Source organism: Sciurus carolinensis, chromosome 2, assembly GCF_902686445.1.
Source record: "Sciurus carolinensis chromosome 2, mSciCar1.2, whole genome shotgun sequence".
NCBI classification, from domain to species: Eukaryota; Metazoa; Chordata; class Mammalia; order Rodentia; family Sciuridae; genus Sciurus; species Sciurus carolinensis.
In genome coordinates, this window is record NC_062214.1 from 82,895,727 (window position 1) to 82,911,797 (window position 16,071).

Consider the following 16,071-nt stretch of genomic DNA (forward strand, 5'->3'; position numbering starts at 1 on the left):
TAGGTCAAAGCTTTCATAATTCAATCATTTAACCTCCAAATATTCCTACATTAACCAGAGCTTTGGGGGACACCTGATGTCCAAATTATAACACACTCCTTCCTGCACAATCTATTTACCCAAAAGAAGGGAGTGGGAATGCTGAAAAAAGGCACTCTTCTGGGTCAGCAGACACCTTTTGAAAAAGCATATTAAGACAAGAAGATTTTTGGTAAATGCTTAACACAAATGTTCTAAAAATACTACATTTAAAAAATTGTCAAATATCGCATCATAATTTGGCAAGTAAACCACAACTAAGAAAACATGCTGCAGGGCTATAACCGGAGCTGCAGAGTTATGAGGAGTGAGGAGATGAAGTCATGGATGTGACCCCAATTGTCAGGTTTAAAACAGGTTTTGCCATGCATCAGCTGATAATTTCAGGCAAGTAACTTAACTTCTCTGTGCCTAAGTTTCCTCATCTATAAAATGGAAATAAAAACAGTATCTGCCTCATAGGGGTTTTATGAAGACTGAATAAGATACATAAATGATTTTAAACAATGCTTGGTTCATCATCAGCACTCTAGAAGTATTAGTTATTATTGTTATCCCAGGCAATTGCTAAAGAAATCACACAAAAACAATTTTTAACCAAACGTTTAACTAAATGTTCTTTGCCTTTCAAATCTTCTACATCTCTTTAAAAGCAGTTTTTCTGCTTGGAAAAACTGAGCCTCTAGTCCTCATGTCTCTGGTATCTGGCAACATCACTGACCACTAAGCAGGCACCTTCTTCATAAACAAGTATTGGGTGCTACTTTGTAAAAATCATTTTCCTAAATAAAGACAAATAATTAAAAAATAAAAGAAAAAGAAAAGCAAACAAAACCTTCCAGATGCCCCAGATGGCACTCTCCTCCCCTACATGATTACCATTACAAAACAGTATCAATAATTAGCACTGAGCTCTTATATTCTAGTCACTATTTGGAGAGTTTTACAAGGATTCATTCTTAATCACCAATGAGGTAGGTATTCTCATTATCTCCACTTTAAGGATGAGAAAAATAAAGTTCAGATAAGTTAGGTAAATTATTAATTAATTAATATATTAATAATAATATATTAATATAGTCAGGAAATATAAGACCCAGAATTTGATCCCAAGGAGACTGATGGGATCAAAGTTGGGATTTTAACTGTGATGATGTACTGCTTTTTCCACAACTGTTTTAATGTTAAACAATTAGCAGACCCAGAGAGTATACAGGATATTTTTATTGATGCAGTAAATATTTACATACCTTGTACTGTAAGCTCTGCTTGAGCTTCAATTGTTTCATTTCCATTATCAGCAATACAAAAATAAGTCCCAGCATCATCCTCAGTGATATCACTGATTTCCAGGCTACCACCTGCCAGCAAGACCAATCTTTCAGAGCTGCATAAAAATATATAGATACGTTTCAGTATGAGGGAAATAATACCTAAGAAATTCTCCACACAAAATAGGACAAACACTTAGGAGAGAACAGTATTATTATGAATATGGTTATAAATTGAGACTACCATAAAATTATTATAATTTAATTCCAATTTGTTTGCTCACATCTTACATGCATAAACATCACAAATACGAATCAAATGTTATAAGGAATTATTTCTGACATTTCTAGGAATTCCCGAAGAAATATTTCTTTTATTTCACTTCCTCATCCTGTCTCCCAACTCCAGCCAGTTTTTTAGAAATTATGTAATTGTGAAGTTTGGAATCAATCTGAGATTGACCCTACCACAGTTATGCCACACTAACAGAAAATAAGAAAAAAGAAGAATAAAAGAAAAGAAGAATAAAGATGACATAATGTCAGACCAGAAACGGTTAAGTCCTTGGGTGATAGTGCCCACTGAAAATTTCCTATTGCTTGACTAGGAAAGAACAGGGAAGTGGGGAGGGAAAAGAGAATATAGTTGCTAGAGAGCAGGTCCCTACATATGGTATGAGGTACAAATCAGTCATCATCATGCTATTACCAACAAGGATGTTGATGGATACTGATCCAACTCTACAGAATAATATATGTCTATTTAAAGAAAAACTGAATCCTATAACATGGAGGAAGAAATCACAAGTCAACAGTTTCACCAAATTTTATAAAGTCCATGTATGATATGTCAAAATACATTCTACTGTCATGTATAACGAAAAAGAATGAAAGTTTAAAAGTTTTATAGAGTAAACAAGTTTATGTAATTTGGAGATCTACAAACTAAATCAAACACGCAAAGGTACCTGACAAAGAGTAAGGAAAGTAATTAATTCTACAAGTGGATAAAAAAGTTGCCACTTCGTTATTTTCACAGATGACAAAAATGTAAACTATAGTACCAAAGACAATAATAAATGTATATATGTACATTTTAATTTTAAACCAGTCTAAACTGGTTTTCATGGGCTAGATTCTTTCCAAATCTTAATACTGTTGTTACACTTCTATCTGTATCTATTTCCAAGAAAAAAAAAAAATTATTATTTGACTTTTCATGTAGAATTTCTTATGGGGGAAAATCAGAGGAAATAACTATTTAATCCTTGCTACATTTATTCTTCTCATTTGAAGTAAACAAAGTTCTATTCTGGCTTAAATTTCAGTACATTCTAAGACTAGGTAATTGGCCTTTCTGAATCTGATCAACAAGTTTGAGTTTCTGTACATGAAAAGTTAAAATCCAGAATCAGGTTTGGTGACTTGGTGACTTCTACAAGAAAAGACTACTCTGCAAGGTCATGATTAAACTTTATCAAGTGATCTTCCTATCTGAATGTATTAATTATACCCTCAAATCCCAACTTTATGTGATGAAACAAAGAAGTAGGATACAGCAGAGTGCACTGGCGCACGCAGGGGATGTGGCTCAGTGAACAAGTGCCCCTGAATTCAATCCCCAGTACCAAAAAAAAAAAAAAAAAGGTAGAATGATACAGTAGAATAGGGTAAGAATGTCTAGGAGAAAAAAGAAAGACAACAAGGTTTGGTGCTTCATGAAATAAGAAAATTTTACAAAAATTAAGACCCTGCATTTTATACTCAATGTTCTCAAATGAGAATACAGCAATTATTCATACATAATATCTATCTAAAATACACATAATTTGAAACCCAAGTTGTTGTAGTATTTTTGGAAGGAAGATAGTTTATCTAATAATTGTACTAAAAACTATTTCTGATACTTGCTATGGCTGATAGTTGGCATTGGTGAGTACCAGTACATTAGCAGTCAATCTTTCTAAATGGTGTTGATTTTCCTTTTTAAAAGAAGACTGGGAAGAAGAATGTCCATTTGTATGGTAGAATTCACGTAATCTGTTCATGGCTAAGAGCAACAAACCAGGTCTTTAGAACTCCAATATTCAAATATGCAGGCAAAAGGAACAATAGGTAAAAAGGTATGTGTGGCAAAGGGACCCAAGTTAAGTTCAATACAGCTGAAAATTAGGGCTGTATATGTCATTAAGTAGCTTTGGGTCAATATGCTAGAGCTTAGTATGCTAAGGAGACTTTTCCCCTACCAAACTGTGATCAGGGGAGGGGACACTTTTAAGAAAATGAATGGCATCATCAGATTTTGTGAAGAAACAAAAGGATGGGAAAAGACTAGAATCTGAAGTTTGATTATAAAGTTATTGTAATGACCCAGAACTGAAGAACAAACTATTAACTATAGCAATAACTAGAAGGCCAAAAATACTGACTACTCTTAAAAAATGCTGGATGATATAGGTAAGGAGAGAGACATGGTTTCATTTAACAAATAATTGCTGGCAAGCCTATACAACATGTATCAGATTGAAGGTGGAGATAAAACTGTGAGCAAAAGCACAACCAGTGCTTTCCCACTCAGTGGGAAAGATAAATGTAAAAGACAATTCTACAAAATGGTATACCAAAGCAACTACCAGGAAATTAGGAACTAGTAGAGAGATTCTCCTGACCAAGTAACCCTTAAGTTGAAGTGTAAAGAATGAGTAGGAGCTAGCTAAATAAAAGGGGGAGAGAAAGTATTTAAGAAAGATTAGCATGTGCAAAGAATTGTGACTGAAAGGATCAGTATTTTCAGGGATCTAAAATAAATCAGAAAGGCGAAGTATAAGAAGAAAGATAGATAAGGATGGAGCCAGATTACAGAAGCAAAGCTGTTTTAAGAATCTATGACGTTAATCTTCAATAATGGAAATTCATTAAACATTTTTAAAAGTGGATTGGGGGTCATATGGTGAGCTTTCAAAGACTACTCTGGCAGGAGTGTGAAAATATATTTGAATTAGGCAAGAATACATGTGGGAAGAATAGGAGACTACTGCAGCAACTGAAGTGACAATAGCTGAGAATACGTGGTAGTACCGTGGTTGAACTGCAGAGACACAGAAGTAAAATGGTAAATCTTACAAAAGGACTGGATATTGAAGCTGAGGAAGAAACAAATGCCAAAGAAGATTCCTAAGGTTAGAAAAGTGTGAAAGAGAAGCAAAAAGAAATAATGCTTGCTTAATTTAGGTTTTTCATTTGTTGTAGTGATTTGAATGCAAGAGAGGCAAATCCTTTAATAGGCAAAAGAGAAGGAGCTAACAGAGAGGGGAAAACATCAAAAAACGGATTCTTCAAGGTACTGGGGAAGATAGGAAGTAACAAGGTCTAGAGCATAAAAGGACTTCTGAGACCTACAGCAGGAAAGGATGGTAGAAGAAAACTAAGACTTAGAGGTATTCCTCTGGCACAAAATTTACTCTTATTGCTTTACTTTCATTAAACTTTTCTTTTGTGAAGTAAATACAATTTCATGGGCAATTCTAAGAAGTAATACAAAGAAGTTTCACGTATACTTTATCAGTGTCCCTGCACCATGGTAGCATCTTGTAAAATCAGAGCACAATATTACTATCAGAATACAGTCAAGACATAGAACACTTCCATAACCATTCTGCCTTTTAAAACTCATACCTAACTTCTTTCCCATTCTCACCTCCTCATCAACCCCTGGCAGCCACTAATCCTGTTCTCCAGTTTTACAATTTTGTCATTTCAAGAATGTTACATAGCCAGGTGCATAGGCACACACCTATAATCCTAGCCACTCAAGGAGGCAGAGGCTGGAGGATCTCAAATCCCAGGCCAGCTGAGAACCTGTTTCAAAATAAAAAGGGGTGGGTATGTAGTTCAGTGGTAGCGTCCCCCTGGGTTCAAGCCTAGTACTGTCAAAAAAAAAAAAAAAAAACTTTATAAATAGGATTATGTAGTATGTAATCTTTATGAACTGTCTTTTCTTAGCATAATTTTCTGAAGATTTATCAATAGTTTATTCCTTTATTGCTTACTATGGTTTATCTATTCACTCAACAAAAGACAGGTGCAGGTTTTTGTGTGACTATAAGTTCATTTCTAAGAGATAAATGCCCAAGAGTGTGAGTAAGCAACTGCTAGGTTGTGTGCAAGTTTTATAAAAAATAGTCAAACATTTTTCTACAATGTCTGTACCATTTTACATTCCAAACAAGCAATATCAGTATGACCCCATCCTATTTCTCTATATCCTTGCCAATGTTCAGTATTGCCACTTTTTTTTTTTTAAATGCCCTTTTGGCAGGAATGTAGTGATATCTCATTGTGGTTTTAATTTGCATTTCCCTAATAGCTAATGATGCCAAACCACTCTTCTTAGTTGCCAACTGTTAAACATGTCTTCTCCGTGTCTTTTGCTCATTTTCAAACGGGATTACATGCTTTTTACTCTTGAATTTTTGACAGATCTTTATCTAAAATCTTAACATTCTCCAATGCTAAAAATCATTTTACCTATATTCTAGATACTACTCCTTTTTTGGGTATGTGGTTTCTAAGTATTTTCTTTTACCTTGCAGTTTCTCTCTCCATCCTCTTAATGGGGGTCTTTCACAGAGCAAAAGTTTTTAATTTGATGACATTAAATTCATCAAATTTTCCTTGTTGGATGGTATTTTTGGCATCAGGCCTAAAACTCTTTTGCCCAGCCCTAGATCCTGATTATCTACGGGTTTCTAAATTCTTTGTTTGTTTGGTCCATTTTAAGTTAATTTCTTATATGAAATCTAAGACTTATGGTTCATATTTTTATCTATGTATAGATGTATAAATGCTCTAGAAGTATTTGCTGAAAAGGCTATCTTTCCTTCAGTGAATTCCTTTTGTATCTTGCAAATCAGTTGGGCCAATCTCTGTGGGTCTATGACTGGGTTCTCTATTCTGTTGCATTGACCTCTGTGCTGATATTGTAACAGTTCCATACTTCTTGATTACTGTAGTCTTGAAAAAGTCTTGAAATCAGATAGATTGATTTTTTTCATTTTTAAAAACTGTTGTTACTATTCTAGTTCTTTGGCTTTCCATATAAATTTTAGAATAATCTTCTTTATAAGAAAATCTTACCAAGATTTTGACGGGAATTGAGTTAACTTGTCTATCAATTTGAAGAAATTTGCACTGAGCTACATTTCCCCATCCCTTTTTACTTTTTATTTTGAGACAAAGTCTAGGTTGTCCAAGCTGACCTCAGACTTGCAATCCTACCTCAATTTCCCAAGCCACTGGGATTACAGGTGTGTGCCACTCCACCTGGCTCAGTCTGAAGAAAACTGATATCCTTACTATGTCAATTCTTCCATTCCACAAATACAGTATATGTCTCTCCATTTATTTGGATCTTGGATTTCTTTCATTAGCATTTTGTAGTTTTTAGCATATAACTTCTACACAAGTTCTGTTAGATTTACATCTGTTTCATTTCTTGTGAGTGAGTGCAAATAGTACTATATTTGTGATTTTGGTGTTCAGATATTCATTCCTAGTGTACAGAAAAACAATTGATTTTTATGTTTATCTTATATCCTGTGAACCTGATTAATTCTAAAGGTGTTATTTTTTTTTTTGCTTTCTTTTTAGATTTTTTGAGATGCAGACAAACATGCTATCTGCAAATAAGAATTGCTCTATTTTTTTCTTTCTGATCTCTATACCTTTCCTTTTTCTTGTCCTATTGAACTGGCTAGAACTTCCAGCACTATGACATGGATTTCTTTAACTTGTTGTGATCTTAGCAGACAAGTTTTCAGCCTTTTATTGTCAAGTATAATATTAGATGTGGGATTTCTGTAGATGTTTTGAACTACACTATTTTTCAGAGATTTTGAAAAACATGAATGCATGTTCATTTTGTCAAATGCTTTTATTTTACTCCATTGATTGATATTATTATGAAAGGTTGGTTTTTCCTTTAGCCTGAATCCTATTTGCTAATATTTTGCTAAAAATTTTTGTGTCTATATTCTTAGGAGGTCTACAGTTTGTTTTTGGTATTGTCTTTGTCTGATTTTGGTGCCAGGACAATACTACTTCAACTCTTTCTTTTCAATTTTCTGCACAGACTGTATAGAACTGGAGTTAATTCTTTTTAAAACAATGACAGGATTCTCAAGTAAAACCTCTGGGTCTTGAGATTTCTTTTTCAGGAGTTTGAAATTACAAATTCAATCACCTTAACAGTTACAGGACTATTAAGTTATGTGTTTGATCCATTACTCTACTTTTAGTACCTAGTATAGTACCTGATAGAGTCAGCATTCAATAATTTTGGGGGAATACTTACTGAACAAATGAAAATCATAGAAATTCCCACTTTTTATATGAAAAAATAATTTTACTTATATCTTCAGAATGTCCTTATATAATGATAAAATGTACAAGTTTTAAAATAATCTATTCCTTGGAACTACCATTTGACTCAGCTATCCCACTCTTTGGCCTATACTGAAAGGTCTTAAAATCAGCATACTACAGTGATGCAGCCACTTCAGTGTTCATAGCTGCTCAATTCACAATAGCTACATTGTGAAAACAACCTAGATGCCCTTCAACAGATGAATGGATAAAGAAACTGTGATATATATACACAATGGAATATTACTCAGCCATAAAGAAGAATAAAATTATGGCATTTGCAGGTAAATGGATGGAGAATATCATGCTATGTGAGGTAAGTCAATCCCAAATAACCAAAGGTTGAACGATCTCTCTAATAAATGGATGATGATACATAACGGGGGGTGGGAAGGAGGCAAAAATGGAGGAAGGATGGACTGTATAGAGGAAAAAGAGGGGTGGGGAGGGGTGAGAGGAAGGAAAAATAGAATGAGACAATGTTACCCTATGTACATATATGATTACACAAATGGTGTGACTCTGCTTCATGTACAACCAGAGAAACAACAGTTGTGCCCCATTTGTGTATAATGAATTAAAATAAATTTAAAAAATAAATAATCTATTCCAGTTTCTTATTCCTGATATTTTGTTCTAATGTGTGTCAATTAAAATTTATCCTCTAAGAGCTTGAAATTTTTTGTCCTCTATTTCAAGGTTTCCTATGTTTTAGCTAGCAAAAATTTTAAAGAAATTTCTTTGAAGTCTTATAAATTTTAACCTCATATTTAATTAGGAAGAAAAAGAGGAAGAAAGGGAAGAAGTAAAACATAGGCAAAGAAGTGCAAGCTGAGGAAGAAATCAGATGATATTAGGGATAATACCATTAGTTTTGCTAATGGAATATGTAAAGAACAATCTGATTCTATTTCATCATCCCCAGTAAATCACTGATGGCTGATCACCTAGATAAATATCCCTTTCCACATCTGAAACATAGTCTCTTTGAAATTAAATGCAACTTCCTAATAACCACTGTTCTGCATCTGGACTTTTCTCCACCTCAGAATGAAAACCGCAAAGCTATTTCCTGGCCCAGGTGGGCACCAAGGAAACTGAAACTGTTACATATTTCTAACTGGTACAGCCTAACTACACACACACACATTTTTCCTGCCTTTTGTCCCACAGAACTTCCTTCTCCTCTTAGGGCCTCTGAGCCCTCTGAAAACAGAGATTTGAGACAGAAAAAGATCTCCTCTGTCTTTCTTAAAACCAGTTTTGAATAAACCTGCTTTTCTTCACCAGCCTTTGTCTGTTGAATTTTAGTGGAGCTGAGCAGTGGAAACTTCATTCCCAGTAATGTCTTGGTTACTGAAATGCAAAAATTAAGACTGCCGGTTCACCATGATAACCCAAGTAGGAAACTCTAAGCCTCCTCTAACCAAACTAATGGTCACTAACCACATAAAACTTCTAAGACTTGAAATGTGGTCAGTATGACTGAGGAACTAGTTTATTTCATTTTAATGTACATTTGAAGCAGTATAAACTACTTTCCACTAAACACAAACTTCGTTGTTTTGGTAGAACTACATTTCATTCTAAGCAGTACACCATATTAAAATATTACATTTAGTAGTACACACACACTTCTTACTTTTTTAGTGTGGCTACCAGAAAACTTCAATTTACATATGTGATTTATATTATATTTTCATTGGATAGCACTGCTCCAAAAGAGTGGTCTTCAACTGGGAGTGATTTTGCCCAGCCCAGGTCCCGGGCAAAGGACATCTTAAAACTAGAGACGTTTTCAGTCATTACAAATGGAGTGCTTTTGGCATCTGTTGGGTAGAGACCAGAGATGCCAGTATACATCCTATAATGCACAAGATAGCTTTGTTTTGGAAACATTCTTGATTACTGCTACCACCACCATCACCCTAGTTCTCTTATAAGAGAGAATACAACTAAGAAAAGTACTCATTACATAGAGAAGAAATGAGGCAGGGAAGGGGACAGAGGATAGAATGGTTGGTGTTAAAGAGAGAAGGCTTTTGTGGAAGATGCGGAACTTGTGAACAGAACAGAACTGATGATTTCAAAAGGCATAAACTAAAGCATGAAGAATTCATTTGCTTACACTGTTTGGACAAAGAAAAAAGTATCAAAATATTAAGAATGAGAGAGAAGATCCAGCCAGCTGAGACTACAAGTTCTTGCAACAATTTTGAGAAGGAGACCTCAAAGATATAAGCTAAGTATATCAAAGTTTCAGAAAGAACAAATAGAATGATTATTCCTTAATATTTTGAAAGCATGTTTTTTGTTTAAATATCATAATCACATACAGCAATATAAACATATTTCAAGGATGATATATGAATGTTATAATGTATTTACATAATCTTTTTTTTATTAATCAATAGTCCCAAAAAGGATTAGACAGTCTCAAGTTCAGATAGAAAAAAGCTTTTAGGCAGACAACATTTACCCTTCCATGTCAAGGGCCTCCTCATTTTTCATCCATCTCATGGCTGGAGCAGGAAGTCCTGAAGCAACACATGGCAATACTGCACTCTGACCAACAACTCTGACTAAGGAAGAAGGTTGCTTCAAAAATACCAAGTTGGGTGTTTCCTCAGGATCTAAAAAGAATTTAAATAAAAGACAAAGAAAGCACTTTATCACTTCAGTCATAAGGAATGTCTAATTCCTATTCAGTCTTGTGTGGCTTTATATGAAAAAATATTTTAAGTAAAAGTGACACAAAATTCCATTTGAAACAAATATTTATCAAATAATTTCTATATGCAAAGCATTGTGACAGGCTGTTCAGGAATCTTAGAGTGTATAATTATAGTTCCTGCCTTTGGGTTAAATTTACTTAGTGGTCAAATGAGGAAGACTGGACATAAATCCTCTTTATTTTACAACATAAATGTCACAAGTGGTTCAAGAGGTAGAAAGAATGAACAAGCTCAGGACTCTTGCACTCCTCCCCTACTCACAGGAATATAAGAGGTTTCCTTTCCTTCCCTGGATTTGTTATTTCTGAAAGTCTTTCTGCATTTCAGCTCATTAACTTGCTCACTTAGTTTGTCAATCCTTTGATTTTGTAAGGCAGGAACTTTCTAGCTACTACTTTATTTGTGTATCCTTTATTCAGATAAAGAATTAATGTGTTCATTTTATAGAGTTGTCCTCTTGTGGACATGTGAAAAGGCTACACTCTTGGGTGTAGAAGATGAAGTTCTTATTTAATAGGGTGATATTAACAATGTTAATTTCGAGGAAAAAAAGACCATTCTGAGGCAGAGGGATATGAGCATGTCACTCTATGGTCATGGTAACAATCACCAGAAATGGCTTTAAACTTGTTCAGTCCATTAATGATAGTTCTTTAGACATGGTAACAAGTAATGGTGCCTAAGAAATTAGTGACACCTCCCTTTAGTAAATGTGCCTTTGAAAGCTAATCAATGAATGACAATCTCAGGCTTTAAAAGTTGGTAAATCAAGGGCAAAGTAATTCACTTCTAACCTATTACCACCTCTGTAACCAACAAAACAGACATCTATAACTAACCTCAACCTGCCTCTGCCTCTTTACATACACAACCCAAAACAATGTCTTCACAAACAAACAAAACTATAGAAGATCAGCAATCAGTTTTTCTTGAGAAGACTGACAAGCAGAGCTGTCATATACTTTAGTAAGCAAAATATCCAGCAGTGTTTTTTGCTTCAGATATTAAGTAATGGTCTCACCTGTAGATACTGAAAACCCTGTTTTCTTGGATCAAATTCCAATAATTTGCTTGGATGTTATACCAGGTGTAAAGAAATATGCCACGTTAAACAAACAAGTCAGGAAACAGAATGGTCAGGAGGCTGAGGCAGGAGGACTTAGAGGTCAGCCTGTCTCAAAATAAAAAAGAGCTGGAGATAAAACTAAGTAGTAGAATACTTGCCTAACGTGTGCTAGGCTCTGGGTTCAATTCCCAGCCAACCAAAAACAAAACAAAACGAAAAGGACCCAAAGGATGGGGACATTGCTTTGTAGCAATAATGTTCCCCCACATTGAATTGCTTACACATATTTAATTGAATTCTGATTGACTCAATTAAACAAATTCATAACAAATATGTATTGGCTTCTATGTGCCAGGAACCATTCTTGGCAGGAGATGAAATCCCCTGATTTTGTTGGGCTTACATACTAATGGGGGTGGGGAGGAGACAACAAACAAGACATATGTCAGATGGTGATATGTTCTGAAGTAAAATGGAGGAGGAAGGAGGAAGCACTGGGGGTGGAAACAGAAGGCTGTTATTTAATCATAACATTCAAGGAAGGTTCACTGATATCTAAGTAGAGATAAGAGAGTGAGCCAGGTGGATAGGATTCCAGGCAGAGAAAATGGCAAGGAGAAAATCTCTGAAGTAAAAACATTTGGAGTTTTCTATAAGCATAAGGTGGTCACAATGACAGAGTGAGAAAGAGAAGAACAGGAATTGGAAGAGAGGGTCAAAGGAAGGAAGTAAAAAGATTACGTAAAGTCTAACAGGCCAAGAACTTTAACTAAAATGGGAAACCAATAGTTTTGAGCAAAAACGCTCATTTTAAAGATAACTGGAGTTGCTGAGAACACACTGAGACAGCCTGATGTGTACTTGCCCAGCATGCATGAGGCCATGGGTTCAACTCCCCCTATGGCAAAAATATTAATAATTTTTAAAAAAGAAAAAGAAAACACTAAGACAATAAAACAGCAGGGATGGTGACAACAATGAAACAAGCTGCATTTTAAAGCACTGGTTCAAGGCCCATTGAGAACACCCTCAAAAGTCACATCCCATAACACTGGTTTCACTTTACAAGTCAGTCCATAGGTTAAAGATGAGTCTATGAAATAGTCATATATTACAACAATCTCTGCTCAAATAATGTAGAGATGGTCCAATTATATTCATAAACTTGAATCTGAAATGAGACCTATGGAAAGAACCCGGCACCCAGCAATGGGAATAAAAGCTGAAAGGTCAAGAAACATCAAGGAGCTAGAGGGACTATCCTGAGCCACAGTGAGAGGAAGTTAAGAGTACAGAAGGTAGACAGCTGAGAAAATACATACAAAACCAATCTGAGCACAGCCAGTAGGGACAGAAAGAATGAGCAGACAAACAAAAAGAAGGAAACACTGAAAGAGGAGCTGAGTTTACATGAAAAGGGACAGCACAATAGAGAACCAAGAACTCTCACTTGCCAGTGTCTCCAAAGCTACCACATTTAAGTTACCACCTTACTCATTCTTTATATGAACTAGCCTGAGTCAGTCTTCAGTTCTTACAAGTAAGAAAGACCTAAATAGGGGCTGGGGTTGTAGCTCAGTGGCAGAGCACTCACCTCGCATGTTGAGGCACTGGGTTCAATCCTCAATACCACATAAAAATAAACAAATTAAAAAAATAAAAACATGCTGCCCATCTACAACTACAATTTTTTTTTTTTTTAAAATAAAGACCTAACTATAACCGTATTCTATTGTGGGGAAGCACCAGAAAATAGTGGTTTGACCAAAGGCACAGGGTTAAATATCTTTGACCAAGAAGAATGCAATTAAATATGGCGCATTCTTTATTACTTGAAAAATTTTAATAATATATTCACTAAACAGTGGATTGTTCTGGCTATCTTTTTATTCCTATGAAAAATTAAGACTCCTTGTACTGACAGTTAATACACCACACCACATATTAACAGTGTTTATTTTTTTAAAAATAGAACAATTTTTACCCATTTAAAAACACGAAACCATCAGTTCTGATGAGTTAGTACCTGGAAGAACTTTCAATTCAGCTTCATCACTGTACTTTGGTGGCCCACCACTTTCAACTACGCAGCGATAGAGTCCCCCATCTCCTTCGGTCACATTACTGATAACCAGTGTTCCACCTGGAAGTTTGATAACTCTATCATCCAGAAGAAGGGGCTGTCTGTTCTGTTCCCACCTCACAAATGGAACCAAATCTGCATTAACTTCACAATTCAGAATTGCACTGTTCCCAGCATAAACTGAGGAAGGTTCTGGTTGACTGGTAAATCTTGGAAGTCCTAGACAATAAAGGAAAAGAAAAAAAAAAAGTAATTAACTATTACTTAAAACTGTAGTCAAGGGGTCCAGGAGCAAGTCAAGCCCATGCAGCCTCAACATATGGTAGAATCAGGATGAAGAAAGTTCACACATGAGGAAACTGACTACATACAGGGATAAAGAGCAAAAAAGTTTATTGTACCAAGGATAATTGTAGTCAAATTCCTCACAGCTGGGAAAGATGCAAATATGGAAGAGGACAAGGTGAGAATAAATTCCATGGTATTGGTCTATGATAAAGACATCAGTATAAACTTATGGTTTTATATAACTACAGATGCAGAATTATATGTAGATGTAATATACAGATATAAAAGTATTTGTGAAATATGCATATATTTTATACACAGCCTGTACATATGTATTTATATTCCTATATTCCACACAGAGGATCCAGAATCAATGTCACTCCAGTAGCAATAAGTACATATGGTGACTTTATCCTTATTACCAAATAATATTCTCCACTACAAGGAACCAGTGTTTCTTGGAGATATGGCTGATTCTAGGACTAGAATAGGCAAAGTAAAAGAACTGGGTTCCTTCCTTTATGTCATAAGTAAGAACTCATAACATAAAGAACTACTCAAAGAATAATGTTTATATATCAAAAACACATACACATCAAGACTGAAGGGAGTTTCTTCTGGCTAAATTTGGAATAATGTAATACCAAAGAATCCAAGAGACACAACTAAGTGACACACCTAAAATCCCACACCGGAAAGAAAATGGGGAAGAGGGCAAAGTTTCAGATTTTGTTTTTTACTATAATAAACATTACTGAGACTGTCTGTGAAATCTAAATTAAATGGTAGTATTGTATTAAGATTAATTTTCTGATTTTGATGGATGCCTGTGGTTATTTAGGAGAATGTTCCTTGTTTTTAGGAAATAAATACTGACATTATTCAGGTAGGGGTAACAGGGCAAAATGTCTGCAACTTACAACTATTAATGGTTCAGAAAAAATACTTGGAGAAATGACAAAATAGATGTGGTAAAATGCTAACAACTGGTCAATCTGGATGAAGTTACATGATATTTTTTTGGTTCCATTCTTTAAGCTTGAAATTACTTCAAATAAAATGTTAACCAAAAACTTTGTTCATAAGTGCTCTATAGATGCCATAGAAAGCAAGAGGCAGACAGGTTCAGTTCTGGAGTCAACTGCCTTTCATAGCTGTTACAAAGTTGGTAACCTATTTCACCTCTCTCTCAGCCTCAATTTCTCCATCAGTAAACTGAGAAAAATAACAGGTCTCATAGGGTCACATTTAAAAAGTTATTTAAAATAAATAATTCATATATAATATATTGCTTATTGCATAAATACTCACTAGTTACTACTGTTATTAACAATATCTAAAAAGTGACTCATGAACCTATGCTCTGAACACAGCACAATGTTTCTTTAAAGACCAGAAAACAAATTAGGAAAAATAATTTCAGATTTTCTAGTTTTATGATGGTGAGTCAGTCCAAATATAAATAACATATTGGTTTTCTAGCCCTGTCACAATTTTTTCCTTATTTTTTAAAATTTCAATGTGATTTCTGAAGAAATAAAAACAAAATTATCCCACTATCTACTTTTAAGCAACCAGAAAATCAGAAAAAAAAAAGGGGGGGGATTGACTGAGATAAATCCAGAATCTAATGAAGTTGGGAAAAAAAGGAATCTTATATAAAACCAAGAACTGCTTCTAATTTTTAAAGTTAAAAAGTACTCCCTCCTGAGGTTTTATGAAAGTGAGTAATTTTTAAAAGTGTAAACCCATAACAACATATGGGTAATTGGCAGGCAAGAAATTTCAAAAAGTTTCTGAATAGGAAAAGCAGATGGAGCAACCAACAACTGACATATCAAGAGAATGCTGCTGCTTCCTGTGCTCACAAAAGAGAAACCAATTGTCCTGCTGCCTTTGAAAAGAAGAAATTACGGAAGAAAAAAAGAGAATGGAAATTAAGACACAGAACTGGCAAGAAGGGATTAACACTGACTGTATCTAGAACATCCCATTCCTCCCACCATTGGTCTAGGCACAAAATATCACCCGTAGCCAGGGTACTCTTCAAGAAGGAAAGCAGGAATTTCTGTTGTAGAGAAATCAAATAGCCCAGCGAAAAGCAGTCTCACATTTAATTCTATGATCTATTTAATGTTCTTTCAAAACTTCCCTGATGGCTGAACT

General features: G+C 34.8%; 1 protein-coding gene across 8 annotated transcripts in view; it reads right to left on the reverse strand.

Annotated features, from left to right (window-relative positions):
• Positions 1 to 16,071, reverse strand: part of Neo1 (neogenin 1) — a 233,012-nt gene that overhangs the window by 156,265 nt on the left and 60,676 nt on the right. For all 8 annotated transcript variants that reach the window (XM_047538938.1, XM_047538940.1, XM_047538935.1 and 5 more), the window contains exons 3-5: positions 13,561 to 13,836; positions 10,213 to 10,366; positions 1,290 to 1,426 (exon numbers count right to left, since the gene is read on the reverse strand). In XM_047538938.1, the coding sequence (XP_047394894.1) occupies positions 1,290 to 1,426; positions 10,213 to 10,366; positions 13,561 to 13,836 (567 nt within the window). The remainder of the gene's footprint in view (positions 1 to 1,289; positions 1,427 to 10,212; positions 10,367 to 13,560; positions 13,837 to 16,071) is intronic.